This window comes from Heterocephalus glaber, unplaced genomic scaffold (genome assembly GCF_053883595.1).
Source record: "Heterocephalus glaber isolate CG9 unplaced genomic scaffold, H.glaber_assembly_v1.0 deba00001553, whole genome shotgun sequence".
Lineage (NCBI taxonomy): Eukaryota > Metazoa > Chordata > Mammalia > Rodentia > Bathyergidae > Heterocephalus > Heterocephalus glaber.
In genome coordinates, this window is record NW_028258344.1 from 10,749,359 (window position 1) to 10,769,435 (window position 20,077).

Consider the following 20,077-nt stretch of genomic DNA (forward strand, 5'->3'; position numbering starts at 1 on the left):
ATGGGTCCCTGCCATGTCTGTAACATCTGAGTAGGACCCACTCCCATGTCTAATGGTCAGCTGTGAATCTGCATACTCTCAAGTGTTCTGAGAGTACATTTATATCTGCTTAGCTAACTCCTCCTCCTCCTGATGTTACTTGTGAAAAAAGCAGTGAACATATTGGCCACAAACTCAGGGGAAGGGCAACTGGGGAGAGAGAGAACGTGCTTTATTGGAAGCAGGACCTAATTTTGGATCTGAATAATTGTCAGAAGAGTTCTATTTATATTCTGAGAATGTGGGTTTGGGGCTTTGTCCCCATACATTTATCTTTTTAATTTTCTTTGAAGCTCCAGGGGGAGTGTCACGCTTCATGGCTGCCATCCACTGAGCCCATGTCATGTATGCTGACATTATTTGCCTGTGTGGTAAGGTAAGGGTGAGGCAGGTAGATAGGGTAGGGTGCAGTGGATTTGCAGTGGATTGAAGTTCAGTACTGCAAAGCACTTGGCTTGTGTAGTTCTTTGTGTTTAAGGAAGGGTATTTCACATAATAAAGCAACTTACTTGCGACCGACTCCCAACCACTTTGATCCCTGAAATAGTATATGGACAGGTCAATAGAGACCTCGTCATAGTAGCACATTTCTCACCTTTACCACCACAGAACCAAATTTACCAGATTAGTATTTGTCCATTGTAAGATTAGGCAGTTGGAATTTCATACTACATCACTAGTCATACTTTGCACATTTAGGATGTGATACAAGAGTTCCCTTGATTCACTGTTGGTCTCATTTCTCTTTAATAGATGATCTCATGTCAGAGAGTGGTATTGCCTGAGAAACTCTTAAGCATCTCAGGCTCATTTATGGATCTTCAAGCTCACTTCAGCCCCCATCAGCTGAGCTGCAAACCTTTTAAGAAGGCAAATGTTCTATTTCCTGGTGCTTTCCTCATGCCAATTAACGCAGTGAACCCTGCCCTTGACTCAAGAACACAAGCAGATTATGTTTTAGAAATTTGCCACAGCAAAAACTGAACATCAGCTCTTTCTACTAGTGGTGGATGGAGTGTCTACTTTTTGTTTGATTAGAGGAGTATTGTTTCCTTCTCCATCCTAATTGTCTAAGAAAAAATAACTTGTTAAGGTTTGGATGGTAAATGTGAATTTCAGAAAAGGTGCTGATTCCCATCCATGCTTTTACAGAATGCAAAACTGTGCCGAGTCCCCATACACAAACTGGCCTTTATCTTCAGAATCACCCTCTAAGTTTCTGCCCTTCTTGGCCATGCTTGCTGTATGCTAAGTTGGTACAAAGAGTGTTTGGTAGAAATAACACTGGATGTTCCTCAGGGGTTAATTTTTTAATTTATTTTGAAACATTGCACCCCAGCCTAGTCAACCTCAGGAAAGATGGCAATAATGAAATGAGAGAAGAATGTTGTGGGTCAGGTTGGCTCAAGTTTTGGACTGCTTTCTATTGCTCCTGATAAGTACCACAGACTACATAACTTATAAAAAATAGAGATCTACTCTACTCACAGCTCTGGAATCTGGGATGTCTAAGAACATGGCCCCAGGGGCTGATGAGGGCCTTCTTGCTACACTACGACGTGGTGGTGGGCATCACATGGCCAAACAGAGTAGGCACGCTAGCTAGTATCTCTCGTCATCTTCTCCCCACATGCCCCATGGAAGAGGTTGAACACTACACCTGCCACCCCCCTTCTTTTATCTTGAGACAGGGTCTCATTAAATTGTTCAGGCTTGGTTTGAACTTCCAAGCCTACCTCAGCCCCTCAGAGCACTGAGATTACAGGCATGCGGCATCACATCCAGCACTTTCTTTTCTTAAAAAGCCACTAATGCCATCATGAGAGCCCTACTTCATGACTTCATCAAATCCCAGTTTCTTCCCAAAGTCCCCACTTCTAGTCACTATTAACATATAAATTTGGGGATTAAATTTTCAACACATGAAATTTGGAAGGGACACATTGATATCAACAATTGCCCTTGGAAAGCAGTCTGTGTGTTGGGGCCCTCATCTCTCAAACACGCCGTATTGTGGTCATTGCCTTATCCAATGCGCTTCCATCTACTACCCCTTCTCTTCTTACGTTTACCTTCATATCACCCCTGAGTGTTAGCACAGGGACTAATCCCATTCCCACCCACTCCCTGTGGAAAATTGGGTATGTCAGTGAGAATGTGTGGCAGTTACATTTTTGTAGAGGTGGGAACAACAGCAATAAAGGCCTGCTCTCTGTTCTCCTCTCTTCTCACTGTAGCATAGTGGCCTCACATGGAAGAATCTGTCCAAAATATTTAATGGAAGCTGTCCAGAGAAAAAAGTTTTCCAGAGAAATGTCTCCATCTTTGGTGGATTAATTCAGCAGCTGCCCTGGCTGATACTTCAGCTGGACACAGCAGCTGCCTCAAGACCAGAGGACACTCCCCCACACCTCCCTTTAACACACACACACACACACACACACACACACAGACACACACACACACACACCAGCAGCAGCAGCAGCAGCAAAAACCAAGTACCTTGGAGATAGAGACTTTGACATTCAAATCTTTGTAATTTCTCTGTGTGTAAGGAACCACAGTTCGTGTATTTCACCAGAGCATGAAGTTGTTGTGCTAAGAGACTATAAAAACTTTACCAGATCATAGCTATTTATTGTTTCAAGAATAGAAATCTACTTCTCACATTCCATTCTTCAAGACTGAAAATAACACACAAGTTGAATAGAAATTTTCCCAACCTCAGGAGAGGGGAAAGATCAGTGAAATTAGGAGAAAGAACTTTGGTTCTAATCTATGTCTCACACTGGGAATTTAAATTTTTGGAGTCTCAGTTTTCTCCCCAGGAAATAAAGGCACTGCTTGATGAATAGATTAAACTATTTACACAATATTTGACAATGAAGAATCTAGTACTACAAATTTTATACTTTGTTTCAAGATGTTTCATGGGGAGGGTTATGGATTTAGGTCTGATACCAGTCATTCTGAGTGACAGTAACAATAGATTCTCAGAAAATACTCTATTGCATTTCTCAAAATATAGCTTTTGTCTTGAAGCTCTTATATAAACCCCTATTTGCCATATTGATTTTCAAATATCTTCCTAAGCACCCATTTAGCTAAATGTTTTTATGGCTGCTCTACCCTCCTTTAGATGCCATAAACTTCATAAAATCTATGATGATTTCACTCTGAGCCCCACCTAAAGGTCCTTATTTGCCCAGTCAAGCAAAGACAAGGTTTACACATTAGAGGCATAAGTCACAGAATGTTAGATGGAGGAAGAATTAGAAGATGGGTAACTTGAGCATTGTTGAAGTGTACCTACACTAAAATTTACCCATTTCACATGAACAGTTGAATGGGTTTTGACAACTTTGTAGCATTGTATAGCTACTGTTATATTTAAGATACAGACTATTTCCATCACCCATGTAATTTCCCCTATGTGCCTTTACAATTGATGTCTTCCCTGGATCCCAGACTGTGACAACCACACTGATATGTTTGCTCATTACAGTTTTGGCAGTTCTGGGTCATATAAATAACATACAGTGTGTAGACTGCTACGGCTGCATTTTCACTTAGAATAATGCTTTTGAGATTCATTTACTGTGTGGATATATCAGCATCTCAATTTTTATTCTACTGTGTAGATATACCAAAATTTATTATTCTATGCATCATTTGATAGATGGTGTGTTCTCAGCAGCTTTGATTATTATAAATAAAGCTGCTATGAACATTCACATATGGATCTTTGTGTGAATATATTTTCATTTCTTTTGAATAAATACCTAGGAATGGAATTGCTGGATTGTATGGTAAGTACATAGTTAAATGTATCTCTTCATAGTTTTAATTTATATTTTCCTGCCAATTAATCATGGTTAGCATCTTCTCATGCATTTATTAATCATTTATATATTTTCTTTGAACTATCTGTTCATATCTTTTATCTATTTTTTATTTGATGATTTATCTCCTTAGAGAGAAGTTCTTTAGGTATAAAGAACTCCTTTATCAGATAGATGTTTTGCAAATATTTTCTCCAGATCTGTGCTTGCCTTTCCATTTCCATAGCAGTGTATTTTGAAAAGAAAATATTTTTAGCTTTTTAAGTCCAACTTATACATTTTTGCTTAATGATTTATAGGTTATTAGTTCTATTTAGAAATCTTTTCTTAATGTAAAACTACAAAGAGCTACTCTCATGCTTTCTTCTAGAATTTTTAATAGTTTTGGCTCCTAAATTAGATCTTAGGTCATTTTGTTAATTTTGCATATATAAAGTAAAGATCAAGTTTTAATATTTTGCTATGTTGTTTTTCACACAAATATTCACTTGTTCCAGCAAGAAATTTTACTTTTCCTTCCTGGCTTTTTGTTTTTGTTTTTTTTGGTGCCGCGGATCAAACTTGGGTCCTTGCACTTGCGCAGCAGGCGACGAAACCACTGAGCTAAATCCCCAGCCCCTTCCTTTTCCTTCTTGAAACACCATCCTTTCCCTTTGAAAATTCTATTTACCATATATGTGTGGGGCTATTTCCAGACTCTATTTTGTGCCATTGATTTGCATATTTGTCTCTCTCCACCAATACCGTACTATCTTGATCTCTATAGCTTTATATAAGTCTTAAAATAAGTTTCCATCTTTGATCTGGCTTAAAAATTGTTTGACTGTTAATTTTACTGATCTTTTTAAAGAATCAGCTTTTATTTATATTGGTTTTCCCCACTTTTCATCAGTTTTTCTGTTTTATTCATTTTTGCTCTTTATTATTTTCTTCCTCATGTTAACTTTGTGTTTAATTTTCTTCTCTCTGGTGCCTTAGGGTGAAAACTTGGATTATTGATTTGAGATCATTTTATTTTCTAATATAGGCATTTAATGATGTAAGTTTTTGTCACTGCTTTATCTCGACCCCTCAAGTTTTGATATGCTGTATTTTCATTTTTCATTTCATTCAAAATATTTTCTAATTTACCTTATAGTTTCTGCTTTGACTCACAGGTTTTTTAGGTGAATGATGTTTAAGTTCTAGATATTTGGATATTTTCCAAATCTTCTGTTTGACTTCTAGTATAATTCTATTGTGGAGAGAAAATATACTTTATATGTTCCCAATCCTTTTATGTCTATAAGTATTGTTGTATGGCTCAGAAATGATCTACCTTGGTGAATGTCCTATATGCACTTGAGAACACAAGTATTCACTGTTGCTGTTACACAAGTATTGTTGTTGCTGAGTGTTCCATAAATGTCAATTAATTCAATTGATTGATGGTGCAGGGCAAGTCTACTCTACTCTCACTGATATTCTGTTACCGATTACTGAGAGAGGAATTTTGATATCTTTGATTCTAACTGTGGACTTATTCATATTTTCCTTGTGGTCATATAAGTTTTTTCCTCATGTATTTTTAGTCCTGTAGGTACATTCATATTTAGCTTGGTTATACTTTCTTGAAGAATTTATTTCTAGCTAAGTGTTTCTTAAAACAAAATTTATTACCTACCTCTCTTCTTCTTGTGATTGCATGCTTGAAGGAGTATAGGGAGGGTCCCTGTTAATGTATTTAGGTACTAGCATGGGAAGTACTTTAAGCTGGTGGTGGAGACTAGAGGAGAATGATACTGACAATCCTTAGGACAGTATTGCAAATGGCAGGCTATGGGGAAGGCTTTGTGGATTGAATCCATTAAGTCTGTCTTCTCTTCTTCTCTGAGCCATACACAGGGCCAAGCATGGGAAGGGCTAGAATGGTTGAGATGGGTGACCATTACAATCTGATGATGACTTGTTATTGTTCTGTGGGGCCCATTTTTAGTTTTGATATCCATTGCTTATGAGCTAATATTTCTGTTCATTGTCATGATGTACCCAGCTCATGCCTTGTCCTGCTTAAATTTCTCACAAAATCTCAGAGGCCACCCTGTTACAGGCCAGTGAATTCCAGTGCCAGGCTTGTTCCCTTGTTCAGGAAGTTCCAACCCAAGCGTCCACAAATGGCCTTTCTCCTGTCCCCAATGTTCTCAATTCCATTCTATCTAGAATATTATTAGCTCAGAAACAATGTGGTTCCCTATAGCTTTCAGCTGGCTCTTCACTCTAAAAGTGTAGAAGTTATTGCCAGTGACTTCTTGTAGGTAACAGGGAAAGGGGATGTTACTAGAACCTCTGCAGTTAAGTCCTAGTCTCCTGCGAGCCATGGCAGCACAAGGCAAATTACAGGAAAGGTAGAAAAATGAGACTGAGAAGAAGCTGAGCTTTGGGTCTGATTAGTGCTGCTCTGGGCACCAAAGACGAAAGCCCCCAGCTTACTGCACCTTTTATTCAGTACATCGGGAGAAACAAATGCAACAGATGACTTGCAGAGAGTTCTGTACATCTTGCGTAAATAAGATGTAACAATCCAAGAACAAGGAGGAACTGAGGAGATGTTTGTTCCTCCCAGGATGTTTCCAGCTCCCAGGATGTTTCTTGTCCTAGAGAATCACAGCATCATCACGGGATCATTGAGGTCTCAGTTGTGACCGGAGGCCAAAATGCAATTATGTTTCGGAATTCCATAGCTGGGCTGTAGGCAGGAGAACTAGGCTAACCAAATGATTTTACCCTAAAATTATGTAGCATTGCTCCCGACAACTTCTTACAGACAGAAGAAGTGGGGGAATTGTCAACAAGGAAGACCAGCCTCATGACCATCTTATTTCTCACCAGGCTCTATAATCATTGTCCTGTGAGGCTATAAAAATGTTCCCAAAAAGGTCTTTTCCTTTCTTGAACCCCAGAGTTTATTTTCTAGACTCACAGAAGCTAGTATGTACCCCAGACCCAAACCTTTATCAAATTTACCATCACCCAAGATTCATTCCTCTTGAAAATATTCATATTTTCCTGAGCCATTCTGAACAATAAGCCAGTGTTAGTAGAAGGAGCGGTTGAGAACCTGGGCATGGTGGCACACAGCTGTAATCCGTGCACACTGGGAGGCTGAGGTAGGAAGATCACAAATTCAACCCCAGTCTGGGCACAATATTGACCGCAGCACCACAAAAAATAAATACATAGAAAAGAAGCGGCCAGTACCGAGCTCCCCATCTCCACTTGGTGTAACACACAAACGATAAAATCCTTTTCATACAAATGGCCTTTGAGACCAAATCTTACATTCTGATTTTGAACACAAACATCCACTCCAGCTCCCACTAGATTTAGAGGTGAGAGTTGCCAAAAACTAGAGCGATGGGAATCTTCTTTTCTGAGCAAGATTAATTTCACAGGTATTACAGAACATTTAAAAAAACAAAACAAAACAGGAGACTAAGGACATAATTTCCCATGAGTGTTGCTATAAGTCTTGGCATTCTTTGAAATGATCAATTTAATTTTCCAAAACAAACTGAAATGAATGAAAATTTAACACCGTTTCTCTAAATTTAATTGAAGGATTTAGATGTCAAATTATTTCCAAACAGAAATCCCTACTGAGAGCAATTTCTTATGTTTTATAAATTGGAAGATTCAAGCTTACGAATCACTGCTATGTCAGATGCCCTGGCTAAAATTTCAACTTAATAAAAGTAGAGAGAACTGATCAGTGCTCAGGAATGGCTATATGTGCCAGATAACATTGTCAAGATTTAATAATCCTGGAAATGATGAGAAGTTATTATAGTGAGATGCAGGCATTTTTACACAGGAAAAAATGTACGTAAGAGGGAGTAAGGTCTTTCTTAATGAGTAAGTTTTCATGAGGTCATTCAATTAATATTAATACTTTTGCATTTTTGCCCTAGAATTGCAATTTTATTTTCTGGGCCTTTTTTTTTCCTTGCTGGGAATGTGACATCCTAATAACTGTCAATTTGGTGGTTTTACTAAAAGGGCAAAACAAAACAAAGCAAAAAACTAGAACTGTAAACTACATTTCTCAGGATGAAATAGTATTCTAAGTAACTGTCACATTAATAGCAGGCCAAGACAGATGTATACACTTAAAGTGGGCAGTATCATGCAAATTGTGTGTAGCAGTGTAATGAATTCATTTCCCCTGACAACCTCTGCCTACAGCTCCACAATTCTGTGCAAAAAGGCACTGGGGAGACCTCTCTGGGGAATTGCTTGACATAAATAGTTGAGTTTTGTTTCTTGTGCTTTTAAATTGTTTATTATTCTGATTTAACCTCAGACCTTTTTTAGTATTGTGCATCCCTATGGATTTTTTTTTCTGTCTTTGTGTATCTTAGTGATTTCCATGAAATGCGTTTTTCCCCATTATAGCTTACTAAGTGTTCATGCATCTGAAAAACCAGTGGCACATGGCAGAGGCTGGAACTCATGTGTGTAGATTGCTTCATCGTACACAGTCTTTCATAGGGATTCTCTCATTTAAATTTCATGTCAATCCTGTATAGTAGGAACTGTTCTGCTTCTCATTTTAGCATTATAGTGGAGGAAAATGAGGATCTAGAGAAAGTCTTGCTCATGATCACAGAGTAGCGGGAACCTTGCTGCCTTTTGATGGTTGTCCTCCACTATGGAGTGTGTTGTACATTATTATAGAAGCCAAACTGGCATCTAAGAAAAATGAGTGAATTCCGACTTCACCAGGGTTGATGTGACTGAGACAAAAATCAGTGTGACCAGGGGCTCCTCTACAGAACTTATCTGATCCTATTGTCAGATCCATATCTGAGAAGACCATTAGATTTAAGCTGTTGCCAGGCTGTGGTATTAACTTCCATAACTTGCTGCCTTCCTGACCCCTTCTATTCCTAGACACCATGTTGGAGACAAGCTAAGTAGAGCAGTACATCCTACCATCCTCCTCCAGGTTAAGAAAGCTTGAATGAGTGAGGTAAATTTCTTGTTTGATCAGCCTCAGGAAATTGCCCTGGTTTCTGATCTTTCCTTAACAAGAAGGAAGCAGCTAATGGCAAGCCCTCAAATCAACTCCCTTAATCACTCACTGTGTGTGGCTGACAATACTCCCAAAGAAAGAATTTTTTTGGTGTTTTTCTTCCATAGTTCCTTTGGGGATCCCTATTTTCTTCTTTCCCTAGCCTTCATGAAGATGATGCTACATTTTCCCCAGCTCTGTGCTTCATTCCTAATATGAGTTACTGGCTCTGCCCCAAGCAGAAATGTCTGCATTCCTGCAAAAGAAAGAAAGAAAAAGAAAAAGAAAAAAGAAAGAAAAATGCCCATGATGGTCAAGCTGCCTAACTGATTTTGCAAGGCTTAGACTTTGGCTGGGAGTCACAAACCATGCCTCAGTTGCTTCTCACCATAGGTAACTGGACTGGGCTTTTGGCTGTACTCTCTTTCCAGTCAAGAGTCCATAATGCTTAAGCTATCCAAGGGTGTGAGGCTAAAAAATGCTAATATGGAGCAGCCCAAGGATTGGATTTGTGCTTTCTGAACAAACATTCTAAACATGATCGCAGGATTCCTACTCACAGCCATTTCCAGCATCTGACCCAGCCTAGCAGGTGCAGCATAGATACTGAGTAGTTGCCCACTTGTCAGCCCTACCTTTTTTGTCCATGTTCCTTTTGGTCAAATTGATTTTGTTATCCATGGACAGGGGTTCTCTTGAATTTACCAAGAGAGATTAGCATTTAATATGCCATGGTAACTGGACTCTCTGTCAAGTTGAACTTCCACTGGCATCCACTTCAGCACTCAGAGATCAAGGAGACAGCAGTAAGTGTGAGAGCCTGGGTACAGATTCCCTCACTACTTCTTGTCTACCCTCTATGGCCTGGCATCATCCATCTCTCGGGATAAGGCACAGACATTTCTAGGTAAAGTGTTACCTAGGAAGGGTATACATTAAGCCATCTGCATCTATCAGTGTGTTTTTTGGGGGGTTTTTGGTACCGGGGATCAAACTCCAGACCTTATGATTGCAAGGCAGGTGGCAGAACCACTAAGCTAAATCCCCAGCCCACCTATTAGTGTCTTAATTGCTACATTTTGGCAAATTGATTACTATCACTTGTATAAGCCTGTGACTAGAACACACGCTCAAGGTCACGGGGGTGTAGAAAATGGTCATTTGGAGATGAATAGATGCTGGGATGCCATGGAGGTCCTGGAAAGCTTAGAAGAGGCTGGAAAGGCACTGGTTCCTGATGAAAATGAGTGCACTCTTCTACTTTGAGCCAGCTAAAAACATGCCTCTCTTATGTGTAGCTACACAGACTTGTGCCAGAGTGAATGTCAGGAACACATCTGTTTAGTTTTAGTCAGTCAGTGGATCAAGTGGGCCAAGATGTGTTTAGGTAAAGGGGGCTTCTGCAATAACCCTCAAAGCTAAACAAGTGCTCACTAGTTACATTGCCCATGCTGAGCACCCAGGGACTCATCTGCTCTCAAGTGAACTGTGAAGGCAGTTTCACACTTTTATTAAGAATCTTACCTTGAGGCTCACTTTAGCTTTTTTTTAATTCATCACGTTTAACATAAACATCAAGCCAAAGACTCCATTGAAAATATTTGCTTTCTTTTCTTTGACACCTTCCTAATAAAAAATAACCTTCTGATAAAAGCTACAAATTGGAGCTCCTAGTGTACCTCAGGGGTAGAGCAAATACTTAGCATGTAAAAGGACCTGGGTTCAATCCCCAGCACCCACCCAGACATATGCCCATGCAAGCTTGTATGCTTTTAGGGGCTAACAAGTAGCATTCATGAAAAACAGGCCATATAACAGAGACATATGTATAGAAGCATAAATTCAAGACATAGTTTGCTTCCTCATAATTATTCTGAGCATAGTTACTATAAGTACAGCGATAAATGGCAGCTGAAACTAGCCTTGTAGCATAGGAGGCAAGAAAGAGTAGTGGGCACTCTAGAGGCAGAAGAGCATACCCAGTCCAAGGAACAGTGCTGCCTAGCTCTCCATGAAAGTTCTCCATGCAAGTCAGTAATTTCTGTTCTGTTTAGAAAAACTGTAAATCTGGTTTTTAATGTGAAGTTGTCTGATTTTTTAAATTTTTATTGTGGTGCTCGGTGTGATGGTGCATGCCTGTAATCCCAGCTATACAGAAGGCTGGGGCAGAAGGATCACAAGTTTGAGGTCAGCCTGAGAAACTTAGGCGAAACCCTATTGAAAATTAAAATATAAAAGGGACTGGGAGCATAGCTCAGCACTTCTGTGTTTAATCCCCAGTACTTAAAACATAAATTATTGTGGTAAAAATTCATACAACATAGTATCTACCATCCTAACCATTTCTTAATATACAGATAATTAATATTAACTATATTTACATTGTACAGTCAATATCTAGAACGTTCTCACCTTGCAAAACTGAAACTGTTACCCCTTAAACAAAACATCCAAGTCCCCCCTCTTCTTGTCCTGGCACCCACTCTCCTGCTTTCTGTTTTTATAAATCTAACTGCTCTGGATACTTCACATAAGTGCACACACACAGTCTTCGTCCTTTTGTGTCTGGCTTATTTCACTTTACAGAAGGCCCTTAAGATTTATCCATGTTCTATCGCATGTCAGAATTTCCTCCCTTTTTAAAGCAGAGCAACATTTCACTGCATCCACATACCACATTTGATTTATCAACATCCATTAATGAGCACATGGGTTACTTCTACCTCTTGGCTATTATACATCATGTTGGTATGAACATAGGTGTGCAAACATCTGTACAAATACCTGTTTTTAATCCTTTTGAATATATATTCAGAAGTAGAATTTTTAGATCATATATCTTTGTTTAATTTTTTGAGGAAAATCCATACAGTACTTCATACTGTCTACACTATTTTACATTCCCACCAACAGAGTACAAGGTTTCTTATTTGTTCACATCATTCTTCCTGATTTTTTTAATGTTTGCAACTAATTCATGTTTTTTAAAAAGAAATATTATGCAGTCACACAGTCCAAGCTAAGCAAACACTATCTGTCACCTAGAACTGTCCTGTGTGTGTAGTCTAATGTCTACTGGCCTCTGGCAGGATGCATCCTCCTTAATCCTCATCAACAAGGAATGAGTCTAGATGACACAACTTGTCAAAGATGACGCCCGCATATCATGTGGCTCTGGGTGGAAGCACCTCGCCTTGCCCCGATCTTCTGTGGAGTGAAACAATAACCTAGTACCATAAGCTGATGTTCATTTTTCCTCTCAAAGTACATTTGATAGTGACAGTAAAAGAAAAATTAAAGGAAAATAAAAAATTCTGTGTTCCTGAGTCTAGTTTTTGAATACTCAAAATTCTCAGTCAAATTTGCCTAAGAAAAATAAGTTTTCCTCTGATAAAAAGTATGTCATTCCATCCTCCTGGCCTTTTGTGGGTCTTTGCCTAAGAGAAAAATGCTACCTCCTTCCTGGTTTCACTTCCTCTTTAATTTTATGATTAAATGTCATATTTGTCAAATTATCTGTAGTCCTGTAGTCATAGAGCACAGTGTTAAATTGTGGTTTAATGTTTGCTTGTTTTGTCACCTGAGTAAAAATGTGTAAAATTTAGAAATAATATAAGACTAGTGCCACTTTGTTCACCTTTTAACCTGTGTTAACTGAACTTGAGTGCAGGCAAGTTTCAAAGCAAATAGAGGATATCAGTGCCTTGCTCTGCTTTGTAAGACATCAATCTTCCCAAGAAATAGCATCTTCTGTAAAAGCTTTCCAAAACTTTTTCGAGGGAATGCAAATAAACAATTCCATCTAGAGAAGGTAATAGGAAGGATGTCTGCTTTTGATGTGTTGGGTTGTGGCAACAAAAACAGGTTTCTAGGGCCGGGGATTTAGCTCAGTGGTTCTGCCACCTGCCCTGAAAGCGCAAGGACCCAAGTTTGATCCCAGGTATCAAAAAAAAAAAAAAAAGAAGAAGAGGTTTCTAAATGTTTAAGTCATTCTTCCTTTATGAGATCCTCATATAGAAAATCAGAGATACACTGAATAATATTATGAATGATCATGATTACAGCACACCAAAGGGATTACATCACATACATTATGTCTAATTTTGGAAAGATGAGGTTACAAATATGACTGTCTTACCTTACTAGGGATTATTGATGGTTGTATATCTTTCATCATAATAGTTCTCAAGTGATTCTACATGGAAGAGGAGCCTCTTCACTGCACTCAGAAGAAAAAAGAGGATGTAGTAAAAATCAAGAGAGGGAGGGAGAGAGGAAGGAGAAAAGTAAGAAAGGATGAAAGGAGTTAATATAAAAGAGGTGTGTGCAAAGTGCTTCATATGTATTAATTCCTTCAGTTCTTAGAACAACTTTATGAGGTAGGGTATCATTTCTGTTTTTGCAGAAAAGAAAACTAAAGCTCAGAGAGATTAAGTAACTTGTCCGAGTCATATAGCTAAGAAGCGTTGGCCTAGCTTCAAATACAGAAGAGGATGAGCCTCTTTGCACAAAACTTTCTTGCTGAGATCATTTAACAGACCCTTAGTTTATATAAATAAGAACAAAGAGGTGGTGTAATCTTATGAAGAGACTCTGGATAATCTCTTCTCTTGGCCCCCTGGCTGGCACTGGCCTTTCTTCTCTGCAAAATAATAGCAATCCATGTTCTTTGGAGGAAAAATCTAATAATTTCCTGGAAACATATTAATTAATTGCCTAAAGCATAATAATTGCCTGGATGTAGGAGCAGTAAACCAAAACTGTTTTATCCCAAGTTTTAAAAGCCATAGGGTATCAACAGATGAAATGTTTTAAACAGAAGATGGATTTAATCTCTAGTACAGAAAAGCACAAATGTACATAAATTCCAAACACACTCCCAAATGGCTTATTAGCCACCAGCCACATTTCCAAAAGTTTATATTCTTCTGCAAATTAAAAAAAATACCTTGTTTTACTAATTTCACCTTTTAGATATTCCAGCATAGCTATTACAGAAGTGTCCTCTTGAGTAGAAGGAAACCTGACAATTCACCATTCCCTCATTCGGAATAGTCAGGAAAAACTCTTTTACACGTCAGTGATAGTCCCAGATCTGTTGGGCTGTTTGATTTGGTTGGGTTTGGTTTTAGGATTAGTGACAGTAAAATGAGTATGATGGAGAATTAAGAGTTTGACATCTATAAATAGGCAGAGGATTCTGTAGGATGATGTTATCCCACCTCAGTTTCAAGGATCTTGAGGTATTTAACTCATGACCAACAAAATCTAGTGATCTTTCTTTTTTAAAAAGTCCAATATCACTTGGTATCTCAGCTCTTTCTTCATATAAATCTATGAGCTTCAGTTTTGCTCACCTGTGGCTAACCATGATTACCTGGCCCTCCTTAACTTCATATCGTAAAGCAATCTGATAGTGCAAAGGATAATTCCAAAGCCATATATATTTAGGTTAAAATCTGGTAAGGTACAGACAAAGCACTCACTATTCTCTCAAAACTAGATTGGGTAGCAGTAAAACAATGCACTTACCTAGAAAGTTCTGCTTTGCCTGTGCCAAGTAACTTCCATTCATACAGGAGTTCCATAAAGCCAGCCCAGGCTTCTGAGTTGAATGCATCACTAATTCATTGTTTTGAAACCAGTGGCATTCCAATCTGGTGGGACTGTTTTACCAGTAGAGCCTCAGAAAATGTTTGCCTATTTTCCATAGTTCTCCTGGGAAGAACTGTGGTTGCTATAACACTTTGAAATGCAAAGAGTTTGAGTTAATAAAATCAAATTGCATTTCAACAAGACTTTTTATGCTTGTCCCACATTCCACTAAGTTATCATTTCTAAAACTCAAAGCAACATGAAGTTCACTTATGAGATTAGACGATTGGTTAAATCAAAATTACAAACTGTGTCTGTCAAGCATTTATGAAAGGTAGTTATCTGTGTGGATATATTGACATTAGATTTGATTTTATATAATGTTATTAGATTTTGTTGCCTAGGGAAATTTTTCTCATGATTTGCTCACAACTATGCCTGCAGTTTTGTAAAAGCTACCAAAGATATATATATATATATATATATATATATATATATATATATATAGTGTGCTGCATAGCAAAATTTTGGTCAACAATAACCCACATACACAATGGTGGTCCCATGAGATTATATCACCTATGACATTGTAACCGTCTAAGTTTTTGTGAGTATATTCTGTGATGTTCATGCAATGATGAAATTCCTCAATGACATATTTCTCAGGCCATATCACTGTTATTAAATGACATGGGAATTACATGTAGTGGAAACATTGTACTTCAGCAGTGAAAAGTTTATATTGTGTCCTGTAATGTCATGTGGTATAGCAATGTCTTTAAGGATTTTTTTTTCTTTTTCTGGTACTGGGAATGAAACCCAAGGCCTTTCTATTCTGAGAAAATGTTGTACTATGGAGCTACAATCCTAGAGAATTTTTTTAATTCTGAAAATTTTTCTAAACCCAGATTTCCATAAGCTTCAATAAGACTTTCATTTCAGTACATGTACAAGTAGACTTGAAAAGAAGAAGAAGAAGAATAGCCTGGACTGTCTGTCCAAAACACTTCCCTCCACTGCATGCATGCATTAGTGTTGCCCTGCTTTGGATCATGAGTGTAAATTACTTCCATGGCTCTTGATGATAGCCAAGATAACCTGAGCTTGCTTTCTGTCCTTGATAATAATTATGTTTCATGTAATTATTATTATTGTCCTTCCTCCTCAGTAGAAAAGTGACTGGGTCAGTCTCCCAGTTACCAGCCTCTTCTTCCTCTGATGCACACTTCTTTGTACTGCAGATTGGCTCTGAGGCCCCTCCCCTCCAGGGACAGGCTGCAGCTTCAGGGAGTGGAAGTGGAGCTGATTCAGAGCCAGCTCGGCATGTCTTCTCCTTCTCCTGGTTGAACTCCCTGAATGAATGACGTTCATTCCAACGGCTGCCTCTCTGTCTGCCTGGCTGTGATGTGCACAGGCAGCAGGGAACCTAGGTGAAATGAACACAATGCAGATGATAAATGGGATCTCTGGACAGGATTTCTGAAAGAAAAAAGAGTCTTTAATTCCAGGTGACTTACCTAACACTGAGGAAATTAATTCTTTCAGAAAATAATTGCAGAAAGCAGTGGGATAAAGGAAACTGGATCTTGTGAAAAATTTTTATTATGTGGGAAATACTACGAAGGGCCTGTGGGTGTGATATGCGTGTGTGTCAGTTAAAAGTGGCAAGTGTTGAAAAAACTGGGTACTGCACTCTTGTCTCCAGTAGGCACTGACTTTTGGTTATCATAGCAGCACTTATTTCCTTTCCTCTAACAATGCAGGTGATCAGTGAAATTCAATGTCAATTCAGAAGTGACTGGTTTATCAATATATGTATATGGATAAAAGGTAAATCATTGACCAAAGCTATGAAAATGATTTGCAAAGTTTTTCTCTTTTCTATAAGATGTCACTGGATGTATATCCAGAAATGTTCTTTGAATTTAACAACATTTTTAAAGTTCGGAAGACTGAAGGCTTAGGACATCTCTTGTGATATTTTTCTAATCTTAGTTTTAGATGTTCATATATCAAGTCCTTTATCTGAAAAATACCTCCCAACAGAAACTGTCTACTTTCTCCTATACCAATTTGGTAAACTGTAGAACAAATATATCACATCACGTATTACATATATTTAAATCATGCTTTATTTGTCCCACTATAATGCCTCCTTCAGAACATATCTGTAACTTTACTCTGTATGAACTCTTAAATAAATGCTGTTTTAAAAACCTTAGTCTTATAATGACTTATTTGGTGTTCCATATTATCTTAGTAATCCATTAGTCAAGTGTGCTCTAAGGGCCTCGAGAAAAGAAGCATCTTCATACATATAAATTAATTTGGGGGTATTAATCATTTGGTTGACGTTTTTAAGCTATAACTAAACTAAAAAGGGCAAATAAATTTTAAAACTAGTTAGATGTGCTGTCTCATTTTAAAGGTGAATAAAGACAATTCATATTCCTAAGAATCAAATTGATTATGGTTGGCATAGACATAAATGTGGAGCGTATTTGTGCAGCTACTAAAGTCAAAATGTCCTTTACAATAACAATTCTCCCAAGTGCTATTTTATATCAACTAAATTTAGTTGTTTATGCTAGTTGAAATGCTATCAAGTTTCTCTATTAAAAGTATTCATTAGAAAATAGTTTACAAAAACACTCTTATGGTACCAAAGTAGTAGCTTGATAAAGTGAGCCTTTGTCATAGAAAAACAATGCAGCGTCTCGGGTATATACATAGTTTGGAGCAATGCCTGCCTCACTTCTTCTCTTTTCATTCTTCTCCTCTCTCCCCAGTTATTTCACATTTTATAATTAATCAGGGTTAAATATTATTTGCATTATGATTTGATCTTCTATTTATAAAAATCACCAAGTTTTAGGGTTGAAAGCAGTTTCCCAAATTATATAACATAGACTCAGAAAACTAATCTGAGGTACACAGGTGAGCCCAAGGAAATTACAGCTTCTGTTTGAGCCACTGAAAATAGTAGAAAATAAAATAACAGGCAGATTCGGGGTACTGTGAAATTTTTGTTTGTTTTTGGTGCTAGAGACAGTTTGGAGAAAACTAGGAGCTATGAGCACCGAAGGAGAAAAAATAAAAGTACAATAACCTTTGCAGCTTTTATTAAAAATATAAATAAATATTCAACATTCTCTTACACAACCAAATTGACCAAGGAATGGAAAGATGTTTTATTACTGAAACGTTTACAAGAAAAAAGTTGACTCAAAGAGCTTACACATTGGGTCTTACCCACTACTCAAGAGAATGGTGTTCTCTTTGGCTCTGATTACTAGAAAAACAATAGGGCAATTTTCGTCTGCTTCTTCAAAATGTTTTCTCCTGATTCTACTGTTTTGTTTTGTTTTTTAACACAACTATAAAGACACCTGGACATGGAAACTAAAAGTGAACGATACAAATGGCATTGCGTTGTCACTGCACGTGTACACACTTTGCATGCTAATTAAGGGGTACAGAATCTCTCCCTGTACATTTTCTATGTTTCAAGCTATAGAAAAATAAACAAATGATATCAGAGCAGCACTATGGTACAGAATGCTGTATTTTAATTTTTTTTTTGTACTAAACGCGGGAACATTTCAGCCAAATGCATTTCATTTCCCAATAATCTCCATCAGTTTCCTGTTGTTGTGGGCTTGCTGCGCTAACTGCTCGGCCCTGGCCATCTCCAAGACTTCTCGGAGAAGGTGGAAGGTGAGATCCAGGGAGATTGGAGGCTCCTCGGACCGTCGCTTCCTCTCCAGTGCCTCCTGGTGGCCACCGAGAGCGCTCTCGCCGCGGCTCCCCTCCCCGGGACCCGAGGAGCTGTCGAGCGAGCGCCGAGAGAGCGGTAGCTGTTGCAAGGTGCGGAAAAAGTTGGCGGCTCTCTGGTCCGACGAGAGGCGGCTGCCGCCCGCGAGAGGCGAAGAGCCGGGTGAGAAGCGGGCAGCAGGGCTCTTGTTGAGGTTCCCCAGGCGGAGGAAGTATTCTTCGCCCATGCGGAGCAGAATGGGGCGAGACTGCGGCGGCTGGAGCTGTTCGGGCTGAGGCGGCGGCTGGAAGAAATCCAAGGGCTGGGGGGACTGCGGGACCTGTCGGCCGCCCGGGACGGGCCCCCGGCTGAGGAGGGCCCTGCAGGGCGGGCAGGGCAGGAGAGCGACCAACAGGACGCCCGCGGACACGAGCAGCGGCAGGTGCATGTTAGGGACGCTGGCTGCGGCAGAGGGGAGGAGGAGGAGAGAAGGGAAGAGAGAAAGAAAGTTGGTCAGGGTTTAGCTCCACGGGAAGGTGCGGCCAGGGCTCTCCCGAGCGGACACCGCGAGACGCCACTCCCGCCCCCAGGGGTCGAGCGGCCGCTGTCCGCGGTGCTGAAGCCGCTGTCTGAGACTCGCGGGGGCAGGAAATGGGACGCCTGCTAGGCTGCGCGTCAAACCTCATCCCCTCGCCGCGCAAGTGGGACACTTCTTTTGTGACCTCGAAGGCACAGTCCCTGAGTCCTCTGCCTAACCATCCCCAAAATCTATCTCCAAAAGCAACTTCTCCTGAGCCTACAAAAGAGGCACAAATTTAAGGTCTCGTCCGCTTTGCTCGGTCCCCTTGCGGAATTTCAGCATATTCTTCCAAAAGAAGAACTAGTTCCTCCTTCTCTCTCCATCCCTGCCCTTAATTCCTTAAGTGTCAGGGTCGATGTGGGTCAGAGTGGGGTGGGGGATCCTTTACCCAGACAGCGAGGACTAACTGGCAGTTCGGGGGATGATGAGCAGCCGTCTAAGTTTGCTCCTGACAAGTCCCAGCTAGTATTGGAGTTTTAAAGCACAGTCAGTAGCAACAACAACCACAACACAACCACCACACACACACACACACACACACACACACACACACACACACACGCAAGGAAGCTGGCACCGCCGCGCACAACGCAGCAGCTCAGGCAGCTCAAAGTTGGTGGCGCGTTTCTGTCCAGGCGTTCCCTACCTTCCCAGGCGCTTTGCAGGTGAGCCAGGCGCAGTCGCCTCTCTGCAGAGGGCCGGCTCCGGGGCTTTCTCTAAAGGAGGTTTTCTTCCCTTTTGTTTCTGTTCCTACTCTCTTTCTCCTTGCCTTTGTCTGTTCTCTTTCTCTTCAGTCTCTTAACGTACTTGAGCTCTGAGTTTCTCCACACCAGAGCCTGATGTGGGATTTTATAATGTCGACCCTCTTCAGAAAGCACGCAGCATTTGCCTAATAAGCTGACGCTCTCTTGACAGCTCGATTGCGTACTGCCTCTGCTCCTGCATAAATCATAGGGCCCTGCCAAGGAGCGAGGGACAGTTTTGCTATTTCAACACTGAATCTCACATCCAATTATATCAACAGATATTTATCGCCTCCTTGGTGACGTCAACGAGTCCTAAAATGGAAGGGCTTCTTATGACTGTCCATTGACAAAAATTCTTGAATGAAATTTCCCAAGTGTGGAAAACATACTGACCTCTTACTACAGAAGGCCAAATTGAGGGTTGGGGCGGGGGTGTGAAAAAAAAACAGCAAATGGGCAAGAAGAGGAAGG

At 39.7% G+C, this 20,077-nt stretch overlaps 2 protein-coding genes across 8 annotated transcripts in view; one reads left to right on the forward strand and one right to left on the reverse strand.

The window, feature by feature from the left end:
* Positions 1 to 16,230, forward strand: part of Trim55 (tripartite motif containing 55) — a 48,723-nt gene extending 32,493 nt beyond the window's left edge. For 5 of the 7 annotated variants that reach the window (XM_087190408.1, XM_004842118.4, XM_087190409.1 and 2 more), the window contains one exon: positions 15,768 to 16,230. In XM_087190408.1, coding sequence (XP_087046534.1) covers positions 15,768 to 15,778 — 11 coding nt within the window. In that variant the 3' untranslated portion in view covers positions 15,779 to 16,230. Of the gene's footprint in view, positions 1 to 332; positions 15,002 to 15,767 lie in introns of those variants that run through there. The other 2 variants (XM_087190406.1, XM_087190405.1) reach the window with 2 other exon arrangements.
* A 1,302-nt stretch (positions 16,231 to 17,532) lies between these two features.
* Crh (corticotropin releasing hormone) lies at positions 17,533 to 19,867 on the reverse strand. The gene is made up of 2 exons (XM_004842116.3): positions 19,507 to 19,867; positions 17,533 to 18,742 (listed from the first exon to the last, which is right to left on the reverse strand). Exon 2 carries the CDS (start codon positions 18,726 to 18,728, stop codon positions 18,144 to 18,146), a length of 585 nt encoding a protein of 194 aa, XP_004842173.1. The 5' UTR covers positions 18,729 to 18,742; positions 19,507 to 19,867; the 3' UTR covers positions 17,533 to 18,143.
* Positions 19,868 to 20,077: the final 210 nt, after the last annotated feature.

Excerpts from the sequence above, each read along its gene's own strand:
- Crh (XM_004842116.3), bottom strand. The coding sequence starts at position 18,728 with ATGCACCTGCCGCTGCTCGTGTCCGCGGGCGTCCTGTTGGTCGCTCTC.